A 25848-nucleotide genomic window follows, 5' to 3' on the forward strand; every position below is an offset into this window, starting at 1 on the left:
CAAACGATTCCACTTGAGTTTTAAAATTTTCCACTGCACCTTGGCAGAATGGAAAACAACACCTACACTTGTGTGTTTTTTCCCCCGGTCATAATCCGTGACTAGCTCTATAATCCTGTGCTGCTCTGCTGCCTTTCTAACTAGCAGCAGTAAATGACTACAGTTATTATTCCAGACCTTCACTGAGCTGAAAATGTCTGAAAACCATAAAACACACACAGTGTAAACTTGGACATCATAAAACTGAGAACAGCTTGTAAAAATGTGCACATATAACAACAGAGGTATTTTTTTTTGTCTAAGAAGAAATGCAGTAAAATTTTTATTTTGATTCATTTTAATTTATTGCATTAAAAATGTAAAACATTGTCTTGCAATGGTTTTATTTAAAGTGACAGGTTAATAGGAAGACACAAAAAAAGTGCATTTATGTAAGTAAACATGGTTGAGGCTGGTAAACATATGAGAATAAACACTATTATATGGGGGGGTAAAATCAAAACATGTTTATCTGTCAGAATGATCCAGTTGAAGTACACATCAAATTAAGAATCTGGAAAAAGACTGGATAATTTATCCACACTGCATCATTTACCTGTTCACTGATCCTTTCAATCTGACTGAGCCTTAGCTGTTTTGCAAAGTAAAATGGGAAAACATTTCATCCTCATGATGCGGAAAGAAGGTAGACACATATACATGAAGTCCTGCAGCTGAACTTGTATTTACAAAGAAATTAAGGAAATACAAATGCACACCACTTTTTTTTTTAGAACCCCCCCCAAAAAAATAGAAAACCATGTCTCCTTTTCTTTCTACTTCACAATCATGTTCCAGATTTCAATACTTCTGAAGGGCTCTACAGACTGTCTCTGAAGTTGTGACTTATTTATACGTTATCTCAAATTCATACTTGTGCAACTTTATATTTTTTATGTTGTAATACAAAGTGGATAGCTGATCATATCTTCAGCAATTACCCAGTTTACTTGAAATGTAATCTATAACAAAACTAAGATTCCACACTGACTGCATCATTTACCTGATATTTATGAAGTATTCACAGACAGCCTCAAAATAGTTTTTTTCTTATTCTTCTTTATTAAAACAATTATTATTTGTGATTTCTTTCCTCTTTGGCTTTCTGCTTTAGCCTTCTTTCCTGGCAGGTAAAATTTGTACCATTTTTGAACTGCAGTGATAGTCCACATAAAATCATTCTGGTGTCCTCAAAGGGCTTGCGGGCCGCAGTTTGAACCCACATAATATCAAATTTCTATCTACTATTGTTACATGTTAGCCATTAAACTTACCTGCTTTTTAATTCTAGCACAAACAGACTCCCACTCTTCCTCGGAAGCTGTGTATGGAAGAGGCCTGGGTTTCCAAGCAACCGAGTGATAATCAGGACGATAAGAGCCTGATGTGATCATGATGCAGCAGGGCGCACTTAGTGATCTGCCAACCTGAGCGAACCAGGACCAGTGATGGAAATGCAGATGGATTCTATTTTTATGTTGCATTAGAATGCAGGTAGGAGATCATCTGCCAGCTGAGGTAGCGTAATGGAGCTGTTTACCACAATGAAAGCCTCTCCGCCAGAGGCTCATTTTTTTCCTGATGTGTGAAATTATGATTTAATTCGATTAGAATAATAATTTAGGAAGAAATGTATCAAATTAGCGTCTTAAATGATCAGTGATGTGTCCCTGTTGAAGCATCGATCATTGTGGCCCTCAGCAGCACGCTGCGCCTCCAGGCCTTCGTGCGTCAGGTGCTCTCGTTAATAAATGACAGGTTTGGAGAGGCATGCATTGGTTCACAGCTGACTGGCTGCTCTGCGCGGAGTCCTGTTTAAGTTTCCAGGCATGGCGAGGTGAAGGTCACTCAGATCAGAAATCATGAGTGGGCTTTTCGCCCTCTTGACATTTCTCGCCCTTAGTTCTGCAGACGCGAAGCCCAACGCTGGGTTGAAGACGTGGGGCCGCTTCAGTAAGCTCCCCTACCCAGGAGACAAGGCTTTCCTCTACGATACCTTCCCCAGCGGCTTCATATGGGCGGTGGGCACGGCGGCGTACCAAGTGGAGGGGGCGTTCGAGAAGGACGGAAAGGGGCTCTCCATCTGGGACACCTTTACGCGCGGCGGGAACCGCATAGCCACCGGGGACGTGGGCAGCGACAGCTACCACAACATCCACGCTGACATCAGAGCAATCCGCCAGCTCGGGGTGACCCACTACCGGTTCTCCCTCTCCTGGTCCAGAATCTTTCCAAACGGGACCCGCGGAAGCTACAACGAAATCGGCACCAACTACTACCGGACGCTCATCAAAAGGCTGAAGGAGATCCGCGTCCAGCCGGTGGTCACCCTCTACCACTGGGACCTACCCGAACACCTCCAGCTGAGCCTGGGCGGCTGGAGCAACCCGGAGCTGGTGGAGATTTTTAAGGATTATTCTGATTTCTGTTTCCATGAGTTTGGGGATGACGTGAAGTACTGGATCACTATCGATAACCCGTTTGTGGTTGCGCAGCACGGATACGGAACCGGGGTGGTCGCTCCCGGGATAAAGAATGACCCCGATCTCCCATTTCGGGTTGGACACAACTTGCTCAAGGTTGGTTAAAGATATTTCTGATTTTACATCTTATATAGTCCATCTAACAAAGTCCTACCAGGTTTAATATCACTTTAATTCAATCAAGAAGTTTGCTTATGAGAGGAAATGACATGCATCATACATCAAAAGATGACAAAACAAGGAATATGAAATCTAAAACAAAACAAAAACAAAACTGTTTTTATCTATGATAAATAAAAATGTGTATTGAAAATTAGCAATGGTGTCCAAACACAATTTTAGTTGAAAGAGTAATAAGAAGTCCTGTCTGCAGTTTACTAATCCAAATAAGAGGCACAACAAACATGAAAGAAAGGCTCTGAAATGAAACATTTTGGCCTGCATGCAGAAATACCAACACTGCATAGTGAAAACATCATTCCTGTCTTGAAACATGGGGATGGCAGTCTTCTAATGTGAGGTTGTTTTTCCTTAGGCCAGGATAAGGAAGCTGGTAAGAGATGATGGGACTAAATGCAGGACAATCCTGGAGGATAAAATACATTACATTCACCTTCCAGCAGGACAACAACCCTAAACATACAGTCAGAGCCACAGTGAAAGGTTTAGACCAGGAATGTCAAACTCCAGTCCTTGAGGACTGGTGTCCTGCAACTTTCAAATGTGTCTCTGCTGCACCACACCTGAATAGAATAAGTAGGTCATTATCAGGGCTCTGGAGAACTTATCTACACAAGAAAGAGGTAATTAAGCCATTTAATTCCGGTGCTTTGTCCGTGTGGCACATCTAAAAACTGCAGGCCCTTGAGGCCTGCAGTTTGACGCCTGTGGTTTAGACGAATCAGTGTCTTAAGTCTAAATAAGAATCTGTGGCAAGATTTAAAAGTCGCTGCAATCAGATACTCTACATGCAGGCTGACTGAGGTTGTTATTGATACATCCACCTACTTTTAAGTTAAGACTGAAACATGGGAGACGTAGCTCTATCACAAAGAGCCCAAAATATTTTTATTTCTAAAAAAAAAACAAAGAAAAGCATGTGTCATTTTGCTTCTGAGTGTTTGGTCTATCACCTTAAATCTTAAACCAAGAGTCTTTGGTTTTAACAAGAGTGCACAAGTCATTGCAGCAGTTTCCAGTTACCTGGCTCCACGAGTTATACTATTATCAGTATTATTTCACAGTTAATAAATGTCAGTAGTTTCCTGCCTTTATTTGATTGCTGGCATCTCTTTGTCTTCCAGGCTCATGCAGCTGCATGGCATCTCTACAACCGCCGTTATCGGCCTCGGCAGCAGGGAAAGCTCTCCATGGCGCTGGCCTCTCACTGGATCAAGCCCCGCCGAACCCACCTGGAGAGCCTGCGGGAGTGTCAGTGCTCCCTGGACCACGTCCTGGGCTGGTTTGCCCGGCCGCTGTTTGCAGATGGAGACTACCCTCCTTGCATGAGGGAGCGGCTCGGCTCGCGCCTACCGTCCTTCACCCAGGAGGAGAGGGAGCAGGTGAGGGGAACTGCTGACTTCTTCGCTCTCTCCCATGGGGCTACGCTGAGCTTCCAGCTCATCAACGACAGCCTGAAGTTTGGGCAGCTGGAGGACCTGGACCTGAGGATGCTTCTCTACTGGATCAATGCAGAGTATGACAAACCACCCATCTTTGTGGTGCAGAATGGTTGGTGAGTTGGCATTATATGCTATTTTTCTTTCCCTAGGAGAATATTTGAGGGGTTTGATATGTTTTGCATTGGCAGTGTTGAACCAAGTTTTCATTTGAGACAGGTACGTCCTTGGGAAAACTAAGACAGAAGACCCAAAACACATGTACTACCTCAAGAGGTTCATAGCAGAGGCACTTAAATGTAAGTCTACTTGTTCCTGATGACAGCAAAAAAATGTTTCATTTATTCACATATTTAGTGATAAATAATATTCATTTCTGATGTGTTTGCTGTCCAGCAATCATCATCGATGGCGTGAACATGATTGGATACACAGCCTGGTCCCTTATTGACGGCTTTGAGTGGCACAGAGAATACGGGATTCGCCGTGGACTGTATTACGTTGACTTCAACACTCCTGACATGAAGAGGGAGCCAAAGACATCTGCTACCTTCTACAGGTTGCCTACATACATGAATGGAAATGACTGTTTTGTTTTTTTTGGTGACATAAGCGAACAAGTAAAATATGTATGATTCAATTTGTGCTTAAGCTGTTCCATCAGGATTCTCTTCTGTTTGATAGAAAGAATACTATTTTTGGTTTGTTGTCACATTTAAATATTTCAGATCATCAAAAACATTTTAATGCCAGAAAAATATAAGATTTTTGGGATCTTTGACAAGGACAAAATCAAAACCTTAAATTCAGAGGGTTTCTACTGACGTGTTTGAGATGATTGTTCTGCAGTATAACCCAAGTGTGTAGGAGCTTCCTGGTTCCATTAGTTACTGCATGCTGTGCAGTGCTGAAGCCTGTGTGATGGTCTGAATCCCCAGAGCATCACACTAGCGCCACCATGTTTGATTGTCAGTATTTTGTTCTTTTTCTGAAATGTGTTAGTTTTAAACCAGAAGTATTGTGATACCCACCTTCCAGAATTCCACTTTTGTGTTATTATTCCACAGAATATTTTTACAGAAGTCCAGACATTCGTTTGGGAAATGTGAGGCGGTTTTTGTGTTCCTTTTGGTCACCACTTGTTTTCACTGCTGAGCCTGCAATGGAGATAATTTGAATCATTAACTTATCTAAGGCAAATGCGATCTCCATATTCTTTAAATTGTTATTTATGTACTGCTTTGGAAGATCTTTTAATATTTTAGTTCTTTAAAGGGGATTTCTTGATTTTACAGGCCATATACTGGTCAGGCCTGGATAAGCTAATGAAATAACAGAACATTTTGCTTTAACAAATACGTTCAGGTTAGTTTGGATCGTAAATGCAATCGTGATTTACTTGTTTTAGTCAAATTTCTTTGACGATTTGAAACATTTTAATACGTTTTTTTTTAATCATTTCTACAGAAACGTCATCCATAGGAATGGATTCCCTGAACTTCCAGAGTACAGACCAGCACAAGGAATGTTCCCATGTGATTTTGCTTGGGGTGTATCGGCCAACTCCATCCGGGTATGTTAAAGTATGTGCATTTTGAACAGAGCACAGGAAGAATGTTTCCTAAGAAATGGGACTTCAATGAAATATGAACTTCCATGTGGATCTCATATTAGGTAAAACTCACACATTGTTACTGTAGACGAGTATTTTACTCAAAATCCACTTTTTTTTAATCGTCCTGGTTTGAAGCTGTTGTGATGGTAAATATATGGCTTTTTAGCTTGCAGTTAGTTGTCTTGGTTTAAAGTCCAGCTGAGTTGCAGGAAAAACATCTGATCCTCTCTTAATCATAAACCTCCTAAACTCCCATTTTGGCAGCTTGGCTAAGCGGGACTGGACCAGCTGTCATTGATTTATCCTATTTGGCCTGTATTTGCACTGGTGTGTATTACCCGAGTGTAAGCAAGTGTGTGTTTGTACTAGTGTTTGTTTGTCCTTGTGTCATAGGTGGAGACAACTCCCACCCAGTTTGCAGATCCCAATGTTTACTTGTGGAACATTTCCAACAACGGAGAGCTGATCAAGCTGGAGGGATTCAGTGCGCCACCTTTACACCGAGCCACGCATTGTGCAGATTATGCCACAATCCGGCAACAGGTGAGCCTGCCAAACATTTCCCAGTTGGCCAGCTTTAAACTGAGAAATAAATCCAGAGTACTGGATGTGTTTTACATGAGCATTTTGATGCCGATTTGTCTCTTCTTATCTTAAAGTGACTGTTCAGAAAATCCTAATTGTTAAATTAGTTTGAACGTCTTTTTGGGAGAATAGGTTTTTATCTTTGTCTTTTCTTCCATTGTGTAGTATTGACATTTATTATTGCTCGACTTTGTCAGTTGAGATAAATAACTGCAAAACAAAAAGTTTACTTTAATGAAAAGTTCTAAACTGTATCTGTTTAACTGACTGTTTTTATTCCTCCCTTATTTCAGGTGGATGAAATCAGGCAGGTGGGCGTAAACCACTTCCACTTTTCCCTCAACTGGTCTGCTCTGGTGCCTACAGGTGACGTGGCTTATCCCAACTCCACCCTGCTGGGATATTACCGCTGCTTCACCCGTCAGCTGGTGCAGGCCAACGTCACACCTGTGGTCACCCTTTGGCACCACACACGGCAGCGCAGCAACATGCCAACCCCGCTTGACACTGCCAACAAGTGGCTCAACAGGTGAGACGATTAGCTAATTATTTTGATGCAGATATTTTAAAAACAATTTCATTGAACTAGTGCATAGCTTCCTTTCAATACTGTGATGTGGGCTGCAGTATATTCTGATTTGCAGAAAATACTGAATATATTCATAACTGCAACAGAGTTTGCAAATGTAGCAATAATAACCTGATAGTAAGCTGATTAAATGTCATCCTACCCAGACCCAATCCTCTCTGTTTGCACCGATGAACATTTACTCATGTCCACCTGCTAAATGCTTGGATCTAGTCCAACTGTCAGCAACTAGCTGGTAGTCATGGTAGATAAATTGGAGGTTGTTAATAAAAAAGCTAAATTTCTACCTAAATTTAAATTTCTCAAGACTGCACATAAAACCTGAGTATTAGCATTTTGTTTTGTTCAAAATGTACTTGCAGATGTTTTACCTGACAATATGATATTTTTTCGTCAGTAAGACACCAGAGGCCTTTGCAGACTATGCCAGGCTTTGCTACAGAGAAATGGGGGCCTATGTAAAGATGTGGATCACCTTGAATGAACCCAATGATGAGATGGTGAGCTATCAGGAGGGCCACAAGATGCTGAGGGCACATGCTCTGGCCTGGCGCGCCTACGATCAGGAGTTCAGACATACGCAAAGAGGACAGGTCAGTAAAACACTTGTGCTAAATAACTCGCCATTTAAAGTTTCAAATGTATCTGTTAAAATTATGCACTTTCCTAGGTATCTCTGGCTCTGCACATGGACTGGGTGGAACCGGCATTTTCCTTCAGCCGAGAGGACGTGGAGCCGGCGAAAAGGGTTTTGGATTTCAACGTTGGCTGGCTGGCCGAGCCGATCTTTGGCAGCGGTGATTATCCTGTGGGAATGAGGAACTGGCTGCGACAGCTCAACTCACTTGAGTAAGAAGAAAGAAAAACCCTGCCTCTTTTTTATTCTTCACCTTTTTAGCTGCAGTGTGTTAATGACTGGATACAAAATCTTAAATCGGATGAAGCATAGAAAAGAAAAGTGTCGCCTCTCCCCCATTTGTTTCTGAGCGCTGATTTTATGCTGCCAGAACAAAGGTTCCTACACTTCCATCTTTGTTTTAGCTGTTTGGATGTCATTTCCAGTCATAGTGTGGAAACTAAAGAATAACCTATTTAAATATTACACATTTTATTTACATATTCTTATAGAGATGGGCTAATCATCTCGTGTCAGATTCCTAGACTTCCAGTGTTACTCTAAAAGAGGCAGAACAAGGTTTGTCATTCTGTACTTGAAACATACGTCAAAATTATATTAAGCAATAATGTATAGTTTTTTTTAATCAAAATAAAAAAGTAAATAACTTTGCACATGACATCAGTAATACATGACACTTATCAAGTGACATGTTTCACTGCTGCAATTTAGCATAATAATGGTATGTTGGTGAGTCAGGAAGATAGATGCATTTTAAATAAGTTTGTTACTTTCTACATTAATAAAGGTTTCCCAAATAAATGTGAAAAAAAGGCAAAAATGTCTGCAGCTATTTTCTTTGAAAAGTTACATGAAAAGGTTTCTTGAATGTCATGTAGCAAATCAGAGCAGTTATTGCTTGCTGATGGTCTCCTTGCTATTTTGAAGAATTGCACAATTCAAACAGATGAATTGTGGAAATCTAATAGGCAAAAAATGGGCAACTTTACACTATATGCTGGTAACGCATGGGTACCGCTTTTGTCTACTGTTTTACTCTTTCTTTTCTTATTGAAACAGATTGCCTGTTTTTAACAAGGAGGACATGCAGCTGGTCAGAGGGACTTATGACTTTTTCGCTATGAGTCACTTCAGTACCAAGCTTGTAACTCATGCCAAGGAGGACTCGTAAGTTAAAACCATTTTTCTGCTCCTATCATTTACATTTCATCTAATACAAGCACACTGAGCAAAAGTGGAGTAAAAACCTGACTCCTGTTTTGACCTTTGTGTGACCTCCATGTGAGCAGATACACCTACACAGAGATGCTTGAGGTTCAGCACATGATAGACACAACATGGATCATGTCTCCCAGGCCCGTCGTGCCCTGGGGGCTGAGGAAGGCTCTAAACTGGGTAAGACTGGGTGACTTTGTTCTTAGCAGTGCCTTCATACAAAGAGAACAACATTTAAATGAGGAAATGTCCAATTGTTACATTTGCTCTTTCTATGTGAAGGTAAAGCAGCACTACAGTGATGTACCCATCTATGTAATGGCTAATGGAGTCCAGGAAGACCCAGCCCGTTTCAAAGACTCCCTACGAGTTTATTACCTCTACAACTACATTAACGAGGCACTTAAAGGTAGAACTAATGCAGCAGTTTTCACATATTTATATTTTAACTGGTGAATGTATCATACAAGAGATTTGGTCTTTAAAACAGCTGAATCTTGTCCCTTACTGGCCTCTGTAGAGAATAATTAGAGAGGAATTTACTGACCCCTGACGGGTATCAGCTGACTCAAAGAAAACCTTCAGCATTCACCAATTTGTTGAGTAACAGGTGCTTTCTGTGTAGTTATGGTGCCTTTTTAAAAAGTTTTAATATATATAATTGTTTTTTATGCTGTGTAGTTATGGTGCCTCAAAAAAGTATTCACACCTTCTTGCCTCATGGATGCAAACCTTAATGTATTTCCAAAGGATTTTATGTGATGATTAACACAAACATGGAAGGAAAATAAAACATTTCTACTTTTTTGTCACACTCAGCATTTACTCTGGATGGTGTCAACCTGAAGGGTTACTTTGCCTACGCCCTGAACGACCAAAGAGACCCGGGGTTTGGCTTTTATGGTCAGGTCCACGACGAGGTCATCGTCAAGGCCTCCCTTTCCAACTATCGCAACATCATCCAGCACAACGGGTTCCCCATTCCCGGAGCGTCTCCACAGCAGTGTCCCGCACTGCTAGAGCCCTGCCCCGACTGCCACATCCTCATCAGGAGGCCTGTCGTGGGCTTCTTGACTCTAGTGGGCTCAGGAATTCTGATTACTCTGGGTCTCATCATTTACTACACCGCCAAGAGACACAAGGAACATTACTGAGGATGGGATGCAGACTGGGCTGCTGGTTCAACAGTTATGTGACTGCCAGGTATTTATAGGCATGGGCCCTTCTATAATCCACATAGGCGAGATGATTTTTTTCAAAATAAAAAAAAGGCTTAATATATATAATTGTTTTTTTTTATGAAACAAAAGAAATTTCATAATAAAAGTTGTATAATATTATGTACTTATTCATGGCTGCTAGGATTTTCTCAAACAGAAAACATGTAGACTAAACATACTACAATTTATTCAAATGACTGAAGAGGTTTTTGGCATTTGGCCCTCTGGGGTAACACAAATCTAACAAGCTGATGTTAATTAATAGAACAGATTTTGTAGACTCATCATCACAGCATGATGCTGTGCTGCCACCATGTTTTACTGTTGAGAGGGTGTGATCAAAGGTCAAACACTTTGACCTTTGGTCTCCCCAGATCCAAGGAACATCCTTCGCATGTGTGCTGTATCCTCTGTATGGCTTGCAACAAACTGCAAATTGGACAATTTATGGCTTTTTTAAAATCAATAGTAAGTCTTTGCTCACAAACTGTAATTTTAAAACATTTTCCTCCTGACATATGGGTGATTGTGCAGCACTCCTTCAGCAATGGGACATCTTGAAATAGGTACTTGGTCCATGCCTATTTGTTAGACTTTTGGTGCTTACATATTTATCTTAAATTGTAATTTATTAGTTATTTAAGCAGTGTCTCAAAGACCTATAGACACTGTTGTAAGACATGCTATGAGTAAGCATAATTTGTGAATAAATTAAATTTTAATTCATTAAACTAAATGGGGCTGAACTTCAGTGTCAAGAATAAGCAGTTCTTGTAACATGGAGAAGCAGACTTTACATGTAGCTAACATGGTTATTTATTTTTACCATCTCTGAACATTATAATACATTCCCCCACATTCCCAGTTCCATCTTGTGTTTTCCATTTTTATAAGCTCAATGGTTATGTAATTTAACAATAATTACATAAACTCAAACTGCTATAAACTGTTCCAAATTATGGCCCAAAACCCTTGAACTTAAAACATCATGGCGTCCAGGCCGTCTTCCATAAACTTCTTGTACATGGCCATGAACTTTGCAATAAACGCCTCCAGGTGGTAGATGGCTTTGCTGCCCAGTTGGAGTCGGTGCTCATAGTAAGCAGCCAGGTGGGCCACCTCTGTCTTTAGCTGTCCATCGCAGTTATTCAGCAGTTCTTCCACTAAACCCTGTTACATGAAAGCAGAGGGTAAATTTTTGTTTGATTTGAAAACTAGTTTGAAATCTCCTGTTACAGGGAAGAAAAATTGATCATGATTTAACCTTTATGATGATATCAGGAGGGATGCAGTGTGTCAGCAGCTCATACAATCTGGCTCGAACCTCCAACAATCTGAAACACGGAAAGAGGGCTCCTGCATTTGAACATCTTACAGTCTGACTCAGATCTTCCTAAACCCGACTACATCTACTCTACACAAACACATTTTCCATCATACCTTTGAGGACTCTGCTGGCTGACAATGGCATTAGCAGTTTCTCTCAGATAGACCTCCCAGTCCGGCTCTGGCACATCCTGATCTGCTGAGAATGGATACCTGTAGAATGTCACCACGAGATAAGTGAGCATATATTTCTGCAAAATATTCATGCAAAACATTGTTGTGGAGACACAACTCACTGTTGCACTCTGCACGCCTCACACATCAGAAGAGCTCTGCGGAGGTTGCGACCTGACTTTTCGCTGATCTGCTTGGCCAGCTCAGGCGGCAGCAGCAGACCTTCCTTTTTACAGACCGACGTCAGAACACTGCACACCTGTGAAAACAGAAGATAACAGAAGGTAACAAATCAACAATCAATGGCAAAAAAATCCAAAAAGATATATTTCTGACTCAGACAATCTAAGAATAATTAAAGATTAAAAATATAACTTGCTTGTAAGATTTACCAAGAAAATGTCTTTCATTTAAAAGAATTTAACAAAATTATTCAGGTTTTCAAAGTTACACAAATGCAAGATTGCTGAAACAATTTTGTGAATAATCTTTGGAGAAAATAGATTAAAAAATGGACAGATTTGACAAATTTAGAGATTGGTAAAGACCAGGTCCTATTTATAATGGATCCCTTTTATAATCTTATTTCCCAATTATTAAATTCTAATTAAGTTCCAAGCTCCTTTTTACCTCTTCTGTGCTCGGCAGAGGAACTCTGACAGCCAGACATCGGCTCTGGATCGGCCCAATGACCTTTGACGTGGATGTCGAGCAGAGAATGAGACGACAGGTAGCCATATACTTCTCCATTGTGCGCCGCAAGGCATGCTGAGCATCTTTAGTAAGTCTGTCCACCTCTGTAAGCAGCACCACTGGGAGAAAAGAAAATCCTTTTTTTGAGACGGATTATTATTTCTAGGAAGCTTTACTCTCTTAGCACACGCTAACTCTCAGAGATAGTCTCTTCAACCTTTGAACTCTCTCTGAGTGCTGGACTGGATTTGCTGGGACTGGGCCACAGTTTTAATCAACTCCTGGATCACCACACGATCCTGGTTTCCTGCATCGCTGGACAACAAAAACAATGTTTCATGTTACATTGTGTTCCCTCTGCACAGCAACAAAAACGGCACTTTTTTTTTTTTTTTTTTTAAAGGAAGCATTAAACCATGTAGAAGTTTATATTACCTTGGGTTAACCTCTAAGTGATAGTTGCTGGATATTGTGTTGATCTCAATTTTCTTTTTTGACGGAGCCTGAAGTAAAAGACAAAGCAAACATTTCAAGTGAATATATATCAACATGTTCAACATTATATTAGATATTATGTGTAATGTCTAATCAGGAGAATCGCAGTACTAGAATAGTGATACTGTTGAAGAAAAGTGAAGAGACTAAGGAAGCTCAGGTGAGATCTTCAGTTAGTTTATTTAAATATGTATTAACTTGTTATTGCTTTTTAAAGAAACTAAAACTGCTCTTTGTATTATGAAAAAAGCACATCAAGGCAGAGATAGGAGAGTGGAACTTCAGGGTGTGAAGATATAAAAATCATATAAATTATTTTAACTTTCAACATTTTTTTCCATTCTTTCCACACCATTCATAAGGGTAGCTGTTAGGATATGATTAGGTTATCAGCTGCAGTGGAACGCCCCACTAGTATTCAAAAATACTTTATTAATCCCAACAGGAAATTAAATGTTGTTGTAACCAATTACTTAAGATTCTTCAAAGAGTTATTGAAGGTGCATGCTACACATTTTATATTTTGTAAGTTTAGGAGCAGCAGAGGAGAGAGAACTAGTAACTAGTTACATCTATTCAATTACATATCCTTGAGTAACTTTTTTGAAAAAAAAAAACAAAAAAACTTTTAGGAGTATTTTTACTATACTGTACTTTTTACTTTTACTTGAGTAATTTTATTATGAAGTGTCACTACTCTTTCTTGAGTAAAATTCTGGATTCTCTACCCACTGAATAAAAAACAAAAAATTCACCAGATTCAGACACACCTGCAGTTTTTGTTAAAGTTTCAAGAAAGTAACTGATTTTGAAAAATTTTCTTTTGCCTGATTTTTTTATTCCTTATAGAAATTGTCATTTTCTTCCTTAAAATTAAAAAATTTCCACATAACTTTATATTTTGGTCTGATTATGTAATTGTTAAATATTAAATGATTGATAATTTGATAATGTACTGTAAGTGTTGGAGACCCATCATGAACTGCAGGTTCTGAAAGTGTTTTTGTTTTAATAATTCTCCTCTCACCACAATAGTTTGTTGCTCTATGCGAAGCTTCTCCACCCCTGGTCCATACAGTTCTCTCAGCAAACACATAATGCGGGTTTTTTTTCCTGCTCCTGATGGTCCGTACACCAACAAGTGAGGAAAGTCGCCGCACTGAACCTGGAACATTAAAAAAATGTTTAGTACCTGTGGGTATCCTATTTTTTGAAAATATGTTTATAACAGAAATAATACTGTTAAATGAACCAAATTCACCAAATCAATTGGGTTTACTGTAGTTTCTTCAATATGATTACAGCAACATTAACTATAAAAAAAACAAACATTTATACCTTCAAACATTCACATAGTTCCTACAATCTTGTTTATTAAAGAAACTAAGCGTGAAAATACCATCTAGGGGGATTTTTTTCTCACCAACAAATGTACATTTAAAATGAAAAACACTGTTGGGTAATGAAGAAAGGATTTACACTGCAGGATTTTACAAAAAAAAAAAACATTCTCTTTATCCTTTGTGTATTTCACTTGATGACATTTCCATAAACCTTAGACAGTTGATCCAGAGACGTGTGTAAACTTTCCACCTGACTGTTTCATGTTTGTAAAATAACTTAAGTACGACTTGTCTCTTCGATCAGTTGTTTCTGTGTGCTTGTTTTTTTAAGGACAAGTTTGACCTTCTGTAGAAGGGATGAGGGTGTTACAGATAATGGATGGATGGAGGTTTGACCTTGAATAAATAGAAATTTACAACAAAACAAATGGAGCTGGCTAGTGGCTATAAAGCTTTCTAGAACCGAACAATATCCGGAGTTACATTTTTACTAAACGTCGTCAGCGTTAAATTTACGCTCAGAGTTCATATGATTTAGAGGTTAATATTTCGTTAACATAGCAGTAGTAATATTTTTATGGTAAAATAATGCTACCATAACAGGCTATAGCTAGCATGTGGATAAAAGGCTAGCTGCTCTCACCAGGTTTTTCAGATGAGCCGCTTGTTCTTTGTGATAGTCAAGTTTCCCAAGGGACGTCGGTCGATATTTATCCAGCCACAAACTCATTGTGTGAAGACTTTAGTGTAATTTTTACCGTCACTGTTTACAGGCAGCCCGTCTGCAGCTAATCTCCCGCGAAATGTTTTCTTAAATGTAATCAACCGCGCTGCCTCACTTCCTGTGCCGCGGTACGGAGACTCCAAAGAGACAAAAATCTCTAAATGTGCCACGGCCCGTCATGTAACTGAAACAGGCTTGCTGACTCGCTTTGAGTTGCACTGGACTGACTGCAAGGACAGAAATAGCCCCCCTGCTGCATTGTTAAATATAATGTGAGTTCATTTACTTTATATACTTATCAGAGACCGTTGTTATAAAATGCTTGTCAGAAAATTTCAAATGCTTCCCCTGAAGTCCAACAAAATCAGCACCGTGGTTCTTCCACTGTCTGCATTTCAGTGGATGTCATTTAACAGTTTGACATTGACGATGGCTGCCTGCCTCAGCCAGTGATAACGGCTAACAAGGTATTTAACTGTACATTTTTCAATCACTTTTCTCTTATGAATGAAAGGTTGAAGATTGACCTGTAATTCTCCAACAGCTACTTTTCTAGATTTTTAAAAAATGGTTTTATTATTGATGTTGTTAAAGCCTAGGAGACAACACCTGATAAGAGTTTAATATTTGAATTGGATCAGTTGGAAAGTTCATTGCAAGCCCTGGTAGAGTGTAATTCAGACGCTCCAGTCACGGCTTGTCAATCTTTGTTCATTCAGGTAAAGGCAAACAATTATGTTTACACAACAGCTCACAGCCATCCTTTTATTTTGACAGCATGGATCTTTTGCATGAAACAATCTGATAAGATAAAGAAAAAAAAGACAGTTAATCTGCATTGGAAACAAAACGACGCACTGATATTGAGCTAATCTTACCATTTCATCATGAAAAGGCATGAGTAGAGATTTAATGAAATTCTTTGTCCAGGTCATTATTTCACCTTGGTTGGCATATTCTTTGTTCGATAGAAGGAAGTATGTAAAAATGTACATTTACATTTAAATCCAATCATTTTCTGGTTCAAAGATTCAGTCATTGTATTCTTCCTCCCATTCCACATGGCACAGAATGTTAATTTTATTTCCTGCACACACTCCCTGCCTTTATCTTCTAAAATCTATGAAATGATTGTTGCCAAAACGTTGATTCTGACGTTTTTTACACATCCCAGACATGCTTTCACAATAACATGGCTTACACACAACTTGCGCTGATTATTTTTCACATTTTTTTCCCTTTACAACCAACTTTCTTTCATGCATTTTATGTGATTGACCAACACATAGGGGCAATGAGTGTGTGGTAGAAGAAGATTATGCTTTGGCTCAAAAAATTTTTTTCTCCAATATCTAAAAAGTGTTGCGTGTGTTTATATGCAGCTGCCCAAAAGCATAAACATTTATATAAAATATATACAAAATAAAAAAAATTCAATTTTTAGCTAGTCTCTCTGATTTGGTGAAAAGTTGTCTATTCTTACCTGTTTCTCCATTTTATACACCTTTTCTCTGCTTTGTTTCTGCATCTGTTATACTAACTATTCTAGATAAACTTGATTCTTTGCAGTCTTTGTAGTTATTTATCCAATGCTGCAACCTGTTCTCCTCTTCACCTTTTTTCCACCTGGCTGAGGTAAATATGCCTCTCTGTGACAGGAATGTTATATATGTAGCATGTCTGAGCAGGTTAGCGTAGCTTGCACTGAAACACATTCTTGGATTGTATTAATGCAGCAGAATCATCTCAGTGGCAATATGTAAAAATCTGGATATTTGAAAAGATATTTCACTCAGCTCATGATTTCATCAAAGTTTGAACAAACAGATGTACACAAAAATTATTTTTTTGTACCCAGTCAAGTTCAGCTTGATTCAGAAATACGTTGTTAATTCCACAGTGTTAATAAATATTGTGACTTTAATTATAATGCCCTTTTCAAAGAGTTTTTAAAGATGCTGATGGATAAGAAAAGGGCTGATCTCCTGTAGTGATCAGTATTACAGTGTATCTGAAAACACCTCTGACTGAAGACAATTTATTGGAGTATGACTGTTTGATTAAGAGAATAATATTGTAATGTTTTTCATTTTATGAACAATCTTTATTGTCCCAGGTAACAGAAGAGTCCCCAAACAGTCAGTGTTCTTTATTTTCATTGTTGAGCTTATTAGACACTGTTCTGGAGATCCTAAAGGACAATGTCAGTCAATCAGTTTGTGACATAAAGATCAATTTGACAATGATCCAAAACACAAAGCAGGTTCACCTCTGAACCAACATAGTGAAACTACGGACTTGAATTTGTTTGTATTTTCCCATGTTGTCTTTTCTGAAATTAAATCCTTTATTTGGATTACAAGACATTTTTCTACTCTGCAGATCTTTACAGAAACCTTTGGTTACATAGACACTGGTATTATTACATCCTCCCACTGTGACCAGATCTCCTTTCTAACTGGACAGGCCTCAACAGGAAAATTCATCTCCATCACAAATGTCTAAATTGCAGGTTTCCACTCCTGACCAGAAACATTCCCTCCAAAATGTTAAAATTGATTATTTTCTGGCAAACCTGAGGAATTCCACAGTCCATCGACAACTCTGCAAAAAACCATCACTTTTTACATAATCTGTAAAAACCTTATTGCTGCTCCTAAAATCAGGAGATGTGGAATATACTGACAGAAGTTAATCGCATTTTAAAGCATTACCTCATGCTTTGTTGAGGAATTAGCATGTGAGGTGAAAAATCCGTTGCCCTGAGGCATGTTGCACAGCATAGAGGGAAAAGGTGCATCAAGGAGGGGGAAGGACTCAAAACCTACTGATCTGCTTTTATCCATGACACGTTGTCATTTCTCTTCCCCTACTTGTGCATACTTACATATATTTCCATGCAAAACAATGGCCATTCTCCATGGACACACACACACACATGCACACACTCCAGAAGTTCAAACACCTGCCCGTGGAACTGCACCTCTTCTCGCTGAGGTAATGTAGGAGGGAAACACATTCCTCAGCCTATTTCCCTCCTCCCCTCTGAGTATATTACATCTTTACAACTAAATAAACTCAGTCTTTGAATCGTTTCTGTCTGGGTTGGATCCTTTCTTTTGATGTGTATACTTCAGAATGTTGTGGTGGAAGAGGTCTTCAGCTTCTGTGAAAATGTCTGGTATGTTCAAATATAAATTTATCTTTTACTTTTAGAAAAATTAAAGTTCTCAAATGTCTTCATATTCAAGTGTAAATCTACAGTGTTCGTGTGGACGGCAGATACCTTGCAGTAGCACTATTTCAACATCCTGGCTTGAATATTTATTATGAGACGTGTCTCTTCAAAAGGTTTTGTATGTCTCCTTACTTGTGCTGCAACAGTATCTGAACTTTAGATTGTCTTTTCAAGATTTTGACTCTGATTTTAAGACTTCTTGTTGGGAAAGGGAAAGAGCCCAGAGACACAGGCGAGGAAAGGGTGTGATGGCTGCAGCCAAGAATAGCAATCCACCAGGAAAAAACAATGTGTTTTAAAAAAATGCCTTTGTGAAAAAAGGAAGAAAAATGTCTGACAGCCTGGGTTGTGAAAACCAGTGTTTATGCCAATGGGCATTTAATCTGATAGACATTCAATCTGCAAAATGTATAAGAAATCATTATTTTTTCCTGAGTTATTAAGTGCATATAACCACGACACAGTTTGTGCATACCCACAGATTTCTCCTGCTTTTGTTTTTTTGTTGCACTAAAATGTTTCAGATCATCAAACAAATTTCAACATCACAAAGATAACAAGAATAAAAACAAAATGCCAAGATGAAAATATATCTGCATTCCTTAAATAATTTATCAACTGTGCTTTATTTTGTTTTTGGTTCATTTTCAGGACACAAAATACTACCAAACCTGTCGTCCAGAAGGAAAATGACTGGTCAAATCAAAGCCTGGATTAAATATAAAACATTTTGAATGACTCTGTTTAGACCATTTGTCCTTGAAAACTATCAAGTGTTATTAAATTAAACCAATTGTACCGAGAAGAGTGGGCCAAAATTCCTCTGCAATGATGTAAAAGTCTCATAGCTTGATAGGAGTTGTTACAGCCAAGGGAGGCACCAACAGTTCTAAAGTTTAGTTACAATTGCTTGGATAGATTTTTTCTTTTAATAAATAAAATCAACTAAAACATATTATCTGGGAACCTAATTGTTAGGGATCAATAAATCAAGTCAATTTAATGACTTTCAGCTCGTTTTTTTTTTTTTGTCATCTTAATACATGCAGGGTTGTTAAAGGTTAAAGTGCCTCCATACTGACAGTCATTTTGAATTGCAGGGACAACAAGGCTGGGGAAAAATGTGATATTCACTGATGCTGCTTGATTTTACTGTGTTGAAATTTGTTGGGAATAGGTCAGAGGTTAATCATCAATGCCAGCCTCAGAATGGCAGCTTTGCATCCAAGAGTTGTAGCAGAAGTTTCAGTCTTCAGTTTGTTCGTTTTGCAAATCCAGATTTCTGTGATTGTAACACATGCCTACTGTATGTTAGTGACAGTTTGCACATGTGAAAACATGTGAGCATGAGTGAGTTAGTCCAAAACTCAGTCTTTTATTCTTCTCTGTGCAGGAAACCCAAAGCATTTGTGGATTACAAATGCTTTTACCAAGCTGTTGGTATAAGTTCATCAGCTTCACCTGATTCCATTCGTCAGACTGTTTTAATAACATAATGTCATGATGACAGCAGGACTTGCAGTCGCTGAGGAGGAGATCGGCAATGATGGTTAAAAGTCCAGTGGTTGCACCACGTGGTCAAGAGAAGTCTAACCGGCATATTTACCCACAGGCTGTGGATGTCTTTCTAAGTGAAGTGCAAGGACAAGTTCCCCCCTGCCCCAATTCAACACTCTAACAGCCATCTGAGAGCCATGTCTGGGCCTGCTTCTCTCTTTGATGCCACGCTGGATCCTGTGGCCGGTCAAGTTAAACACTGGAAGGATCTGAAGATCGACAGCACGTCTGGCCTCAGTCAGAGTGTTTACACACCTTCTGGATTTGCTCCAGAGGACATAGAGGTGACAGATACTAATGGTGGAGATGCTGCTTGGAGTGGTTCTCTATTTTTAGAACAGAATGTGAATAAAAGAGGAGCTGCAGCACCTGAGCAGCAGGAGGAGCCCCCCGCGGTGACGCCCCATCCTGCCGAGATCCCTTCTGCCTTTTCAGCACTCTTCGACACATCCTGTGACAACCATCTGTTTGAGTGTGTGAACTCGACAGAGGACACTTCACCGGACGTGCTTCGAATAATAAAACATAAACCAAGTGCGATTGTTTTTTGCGATTATGAAGGCAGCCTTGCCACTGTTATGAAAGAGAGTTCTGACAGCAGGGAGTCCTCCTCTTCCTCCCCCGCTTCTAAAGAAGAGAGTGAAGATGAAGAGGCTGATGTTGATGAATTCCCTGAAACTTTGCAGTACAAGGAGTTTCTGGTCAGTCGCCATCGTAGGAATTTGAACAAAAACAGAAAGTTTCTGAGGAAGAGACCAGAGGTTCTGCCTCATGGCCCTGCAGCTGACCGGCCAAAGACCTCCAAGAGCAACATGAGACTGGAGTGTGCAGGTGGCAAGGAGGAAGAGGACACACGGCAGGTAAATAAAAACAGCTGGTATTTTTCTTGACCTCAGTATTTTATTGTATACCTAAGCTTTATTTAAAGTGGCTTTCCATAAAATTCACTGTTGTTTTCACAAACAGAGGACCTTGTTCCACCTGTTTGTGTCTGTGAATGGCTTATAGGAGGTTTTAAATTAATATCCACACGTTACAGAATTAATTTATTTAAAAAAAAAGTATGGATGATTTTTCTTCCACAGATACGCAATTCATTGCGATAAATCTGTTTGCAACACAAAAATTCCAACAGAATACATTGAAGGTTCTGGCTGTAATTGTAACAGAGAGCTCTCTGTTACATAAGGCAACAAAATGCAAGTAAAAGTTCAAGCATGTTTATGTTTCTTATTGTTGGTCATTCTTCTTTACTTGATCAGTCACTAAATGATAGAGTGAGCAAGGTTCAGTCTAGTCGTCAACTACCATGAACATGAACGATGCATAATCTTAACCTCTCTGGTAATACATTTTGTACCACTAGAGAGCAGCAAAGTCGAACATTTCCAGATAATTTAAAATTACCTCATTCCTGCTTAGGATCAAGATTTTCTGTATAATAATGATGTATCTTAAAATACTGTTAAGATGTGATAAATTCACAAGTCAAATGTCTTAATTTAGTCTGTATACTGTAAATAATATTTAAATATAAACATTGCAAAATTAATAGGCTTTCATTACATTGTTTTTGTGAGTACATTTTTGATTTCTTTTATATTATTTCAGACAAAAACAACCATTTTCTCTTTTTTACTGTAGTAAATCTACAGTCAGTATTCTTTAGAGAAAAGTGAAAATGTCCAATTAGGAGTGATTCTATCTCAGAAATACTGTCTGTAATAAATTCCTTTCATATTTTCCTCTTGCACTGCCTGGCATCTGTTGTGACCCTGCATGCACTGCACCAGCAGTCATTCCTTAAAGCGAGTGTGTCCCTAACTTTGTTCTCACACCTGTCAGATTGCTCCCACCCCAAACCCCAGTCTCAGGCACTCTCCCATAACGGCCCTCTTGCACTCTGCTCCCTCCTCTCTTCCTGAAATGAAAGGATTATCTCTGCCTGCACCGCCATTGTGATGATGTTTCTACAGTTTGGCTGAACAATACCTTGCTGAAGGACTTGCAGAAAATCCCATTTATACACCTGCTTAAAAGTTTAAGGTTTACAGTTGTTGTTCCAGTTACTAAGGCATTTAGACTCTCCTGGTTTTCTTGGACTTAATTGTTTTATTGACAGAAACTATATCTATAAAGTATAGGAAGTAAAAAAATAATGCATTCTGGTGGAAAATTCCAAAGAACATGCCATCTTTAGGCTAATCAGAGATAATTTAATGCGGCAAAAAGGCTGAAATGTTTGTCTGTAAGACTTATCCCTAAACTAATAAACAGGAAAACATAAAAGATTCACCGGATACTAAATTAACCGTCACCTTCATCAGCAAATCAATCCCAGGTTCATCCCTTTGTTTGCTTAGCTTTTTCATTTGAAATTCACTTGAAAAAAGCCAAATACACATAGTAGTAGTTATTTATAACAGCGTTTAATTCTTTTGTATGAGTCCAATAATGAATTGCTGCTTTAAGCATTGATGAATTAAAGACCCTCTCCCCCTGTGGACGCTCTGGACAGAATCTTATTAACATTTCATGAACTTGGAGAGCACACTGCTGTGTCTGTGTGTCTATGTGTGCTGCAGTGCATTAGCACATTTATGTGTCAGTGACTTTCAGCATGTGTACATGCTGGCAGTCATTCTTGTAACTGAAAAGCCTCCAGTGGTTGTGTTCCCCCACCTCGCCCTGGATCTGTCCCCCACAGTGAGGGTAAAAATAGCACCCTGCTGTGCACAGACAACCTTCTGTGCTCCTGTGCTGCGTAGGAATCTGGGGGATGTGGGGGCCGCAACACACAGGAAATGGTTTTACTGCCAAAGCAGTTACTGCAGATATTTTTTAAGCTGGTTGACATGATAGTTTTGGGACTGGAGAAAAGGGTGTGTTTGTGAGCGTGAGTGGGTAGATGAGTGGGTGGGTTGTGTTGTGAGTGCATGCTTGTGAGTATGCATGTAGCTGTGTGAGTGAGGGGGCTGTTTATGGACTTCAGTTCTTTCAAAGGGTCTTTATATGCTGCTATCAGCCTATGGGACTCTGAAATTGGCAATGGAGCTCAGAAACAAAGCAGTTTGTTCATTTCCTGGAAGGCCAGCGAACAAGCATCTCAGTCAGACTTAATTACCACCAGTTACTGACAAAGTACAGAAATGATTTAGACCTTTGCATAACTTTAGCATGGGCACATCCAGCATCTCACATTGTGTACATTAATGCTTATAACCTCTAGGTCTATATTTTGTTTTTATTCTTAAGCTGCACATTCTGTTGTCCTCACAGAATCACCATTGATTTGTATCACAAGTCAGACTGAAGAATGGATCATTGAGGGAATGAAGGTTGGAATGACTGAATGAGGAAGAGAAGTGTTGAGTTTTAGGTTCATCCAAAGAGGTGCACATGAATTGCCTGCTACCTTGAGCTGTGCTTACTGTCATTTCCATTTATTTTGTGTTTTGTCTTGTGTGCTCAGGAGTGTGACTCCATGATCCTGCTGATGAAAAAATTGGATCACCTCAGTGAGGGAATGCAAAACATTCAAAACTGTAATTCCTCCCACATAAATGACATTCGAGTCAAAGAGGAGCAGCAGGGCACCAAGGTAAGCCTGATTTAGATTTGCAGCACATGTGAATAGCTTCATAAATACAGATGGTGTCATCCTCGGCTCATCTGAGCAAAAACCACAAGGTTATGAATAGGAATGTAATACATTTTGAAAGCTCTCTATGTTAACTTTAAACAACACAAACACTGTCCATTTGTTTTCTTTCATTGTAGGCTTACAAGTTATTCGATTTATTAGACTCTTGTTTTTAGCTACCAAGCTATTTATTTAGATTATTAGAATTTTGCTTTGACTGTATATTCATATCTTCCAGGATGGAGGGATAATACAACATGAAACCTCGTTGAGTTTGAAAGACAGAAGTTTGGTGCACAAATTGAATTAATTAAGGATTTTGTCTAATCAATACAGGTTAGAAATAAATCTACTCTAAATACACTCTGTGTCTAAATACACATTAATTTATTTTAGGTAAATCTCCCTTAGGGATCTGAAGCAATACCAGAATCATTTTTTTTGCCTTCAGCATGCTCCTGGCAGTCTGGGAGTCCAGCCTTATTTGCAGAACCGGTACAGCCCATTTAACTGCATTGTGTCCTGGCATAATCTACAAATGTTCGGAGTTTTGCAGGTCAGGGCTTTAGGGAGGCTTTTCCAGAAGCTTAATGTTAGTCTGCTTTATCCCTTTCTGAAACACTCTGGATGTCTGGATGCATGTTTGTGATCATTTTCCTGCTGGAACACCCCATTAGGCCCACATTCCAGTCATCCAGCTGCATGTTCAAAGTTGTTCCTGATCATCCTAATAAATTTATTTTCATAAAGGGTGACAGTTTGGATCTTTCTCCAAGCCAAACAAAGAGGTCAAACAAATCAATAATTGGTATTTATTACTGATTCTTGCAATCTGCAATTGTTTAATAATGGATCTAACTGACTTTCCCAACTTATTTAAATCTAGAATTTTCTGTACGTCTACGAGATTTGGAATTTTTCTTTCCCAAGTATTTCTCAAATGATTCAGAGATTTTTAGGTCATCGAGGAGAAATTATCAAATGAAGACAATTACAACCATTAAGAAGAATTTCTGAGGCATTAGGTTTATTAATTTTAAACCAATCTTAGAACCTTTAGCATCACTTATTTAAAAAAATATGCTGAATATTTATATATTATTTTAAGTTGCTGATTATAGAAACACTGTAAAACAAACAAACAAACAAAAAAAAAACCCAACCATATGCATCGAATAGTTCAATGTTTTATAATTATTTAATCACCCTGGAAAGGAGAACATCCAAAATGGATTTGGCATTCATGCTCATGATGACTGTGCATTAATTTTTCACTAGAAAAGTAAATTATAATCCGATTGGATTTCCATGCCGTTCGTGTGGTAAAATAACTTCTTCCACAGAAATAACAGATGTCAAATCATGACTTGGTGGAGCTTTAAAGGCATAGCAAAAATATTTTGTGGACCAAAAGATCACAGTGGCCCTCATGCTGTTCTTTTCCTGCATGACATTCTAGATGCTTCACTATCCTTACTGAGTGTAAATGAGTTAACCTCAAATAGTTTTCAAACCATGTAAACTGAAGGAATGCTCATAAAATTGCTGAAATTACACCACAACAATCCCATTTAAGCTGTTTTGCTTGTTAGAGAAACAGCGGTGCAATGAATTATGTTGACACATTTAGCAGTTTTCCTCATTGTCTGCTAATTCAGTGCAGAAGTGCAATGTTATTGAGCATCATGACATGTATGAGTGGACATGTAGAAATGGGATTATAGCTTGTTGCAGAACATTTTTAGAAAATATATAGAAATTAGTTTTTCTGCATATTATTAATAAATTTCAAGATGTTGCATAGCAGATTTTTAAATTCTGCCAAAGTTTCCTTCAGGCATCAGTCTGTTTATTATCATTATTATTATTATTATTTTTTTGCTGTACAAGAAAAGACCTCAATGATCTTTGCAAACTGTTTACCAGAATAACTCAAAACTATTTACATGCCACCTCATTGTCTGGGGAACAAATAAGTGATCAGTCTAATGTAAAACCATCAAAATACCATGTGGGTTGTGGAACTCATGTCAGTACATATACATTTACCAAGGGTGTAATTTAATAATTAAAATGTGTAGACTGCAGCCTACCAAGACATGATGAGCATTAATAAGGGAAGCAACCAAATGTCCCTTGGCAACTCTGTGGAAGATGCAGTGATCCACAACTCGGGTGGAAGAATCTATTGGTAAAATAACTATTAGTTAATCACAGTAAATATTTTTGGTCTGTTTGGAAGTGACCAAAAGATATATATTGTCAAAAGAAAGCCATAAGAAGTCTCTTATGCCCAATGGTATCAACTGAAGTCAAAGCTTGACACACAGAAATGAATCTGGTTTGTGTAAAACTTGACCTCTTCAGTGTTTATGGTAAAACATCTTAGCTGTCAGAAGGGGCAAAAACTGGCAATGTCTGTAGAGAGGTAATCAATGTCAAGTGACAGGAATGTAATGCTTTGACCGTTTTAAAAACAATGTTGTCAGTTTCAGTGCATCCAGAAGAAAATAGATCACATTAAAATTCTTTTAGAAAACAAGCTGCACAAAAGAACCTGGCCTGAGGTTGTACTGGACCTTCTGAAATGGTGATCCCTGACATTCACTGGGGGGTCAAGTGGTAAAAAATGTTTAACAGGAGACAATATAAA

The 25848-nt window shown here is 38.8% G+C and overlaps 3 protein-coding genes across 3 annotated transcripts; 2 read left to right on the forward strand and 1 right to left on the reverse strand.

Annotated features, from left to right (window-relative positions):
* Positions 1 to 1812: 1812 nt before the first annotated feature.
* kl (klotho) lies at positions 1813 to 10750 on the forward strand. The gene is made up of 13 exons (XM_055051598.1): positions 1813 to 2618; positions 3827 to 4257; positions 4361 to 4440; positions 4538 to 4700; positions 5609 to 5714; positions 6150 to 6299; positions 6635 to 6870; positions 7328 to 7523; positions 7601 to 7779; positions 8627 to 8734; positions 8857 to 8962; positions 9065 to 9191; positions 9602 to 10750. The coding sequence occupies exons 1-13, from the start codon at positions 1902 to 1904 to the stop codon at positions 9934 to 9936; spliced, it is 2934 nt and encodes a 977-aa protein (XP_054907573.1). The 5' UTR covers positions 1813 to 1901; the 3' UTR covers positions 9937 to 10750.
* A 50-nt stretch (positions 10751 to 10800) lies between these two features.
* rfc3 (replication factor C (activator 1) 3) lies at positions 10801 to 14877 on the reverse strand. Its single transcript, XM_055051600.1, has 9 exons — positions 14677 to 14877; positions 13718 to 13855; positions 12631 to 12698; positions 12413 to 12510; positions 12133 to 12314; positions 11625 to 11761; positions 11443 to 11541; positions 11267 to 11336; positions 10801 to 11172 (listed from the first exon to the last, which is right to left on the reverse strand). The coding sequence occupies exons 1-9, from the start codon at positions 14761 to 14763 to the stop codon at positions 10981 to 10983; spliced, it is 1071 nt and encodes a 356-aa protein (XP_054907575.1). The 5' UTR covers positions 14764 to 14877; the 3' UTR covers positions 10801 to 10980.
* Positions 14878 to 14959: 82 nt separating this feature from the next.
* Positions 14960 to 23505, forward strand: LOC129373393 (uncharacterized). Its single transcript, XM_055051273.1, has 5 exons — positions 14960 to 15029; positions 15157 to 15224; positions 19389 to 20412; positions 23025 to 23153; positions 23434 to 23505. The coding sequence occupies exons 3-5, from the start codon at positions 19690 to 19692 to the stop codon at positions 23503 to 23505; spliced, it is 924 nt and encodes a 307-aa protein (XP_054907248.1). The 5' UTR covers positions 14960 to 15029; positions 15157 to 15224; positions 19389 to 19689.
* The last annotated feature ends 2343 nt before the right edge of the window (positions 23506 to 25848 follow it).

This window comes from Poeciliopsis prolifica, unplaced genomic scaffold (assembly GCF_027474105.1).
Source record: "Poeciliopsis prolifica strain line A6 unplaced genomic scaffold, Auburn_PproV2 SCAFFOLD033, whole genome shotgun sequence".
Classification (NCBI taxonomy): Eukaryota; Metazoa; Chordata; class Actinopteri; order Cyprinodontiformes; family Poeciliidae; genus Poeciliopsis; species Poeciliopsis prolifica.

Excerpts from the sequence above, each read along its gene's own strand:
- kl (XM_055051598.1), top strand. The coding sequence starts at position 1,902 with ATGAGTGGGCTTTTCGCCCTCTTGACATTTCTCGCCCTTAGTTCTGCA. Across the intron at positions 2,619-3,826 it reads TTGGACACAACTTGCTCAAG|GCTCATGCAGCTGCATGGCA; the intron begins GTTGGTTAAAGA and ends TTTGTCTTCCAG. Across the intron at positions 6,300-6,634 it reads ATGCCACAATCCGGCAACAG|GTGGATGAAATCAGGCAGGT; the intron begins GTGAGCCTGCCA and ends CCCTTATTTCAG.
- rfc3 (XM_055051600.1), bottom strand. The coding sequence starts at position 14,763 with ATGAGTTTGTGGCTGGATAAATATCGACCGACGTCCCTTGGGAAACTT. Across the intron at positions 12,699-13,717 it reads TAGAGCAACAAACTATTGTG|GCTCCGTCAAAAAAGAAAAT; the intron begins GTGAGAGGAGAA and ends CTTTTACTTCAG. Across the intron at positions 12,315-12,412 it reads CACTCAGAGAGAGTTCAAAG|TGGTGCTGCTTACAGAGGTG; the intron begins GTTGAAGAGACT and ends CTTTTCTCCCAG.
- LOC129373393 (XM_055051273.1), top strand. The coding sequence starts at position 19,690 with ATGTCTGGGCCTGCTTCTCTCTTTGATGCCACGCTGGATCCTGTGGCC. Across the intron at positions 20,413-23,024 it reads AGGAAGAGGACACACGGCAG|GAGTGTGACTCCATGATCCT; the intron begins GTAAATAAAAAC and ends TTGTGTGCTCAG. Across the intron at positions 23,154-23,433 it reads AGGAGCAGCAGGGCACCAAG|GATGGAGGGATAATACAACA; the intron begins GTAAGCCTGATT and ends CATATCTTCCAG.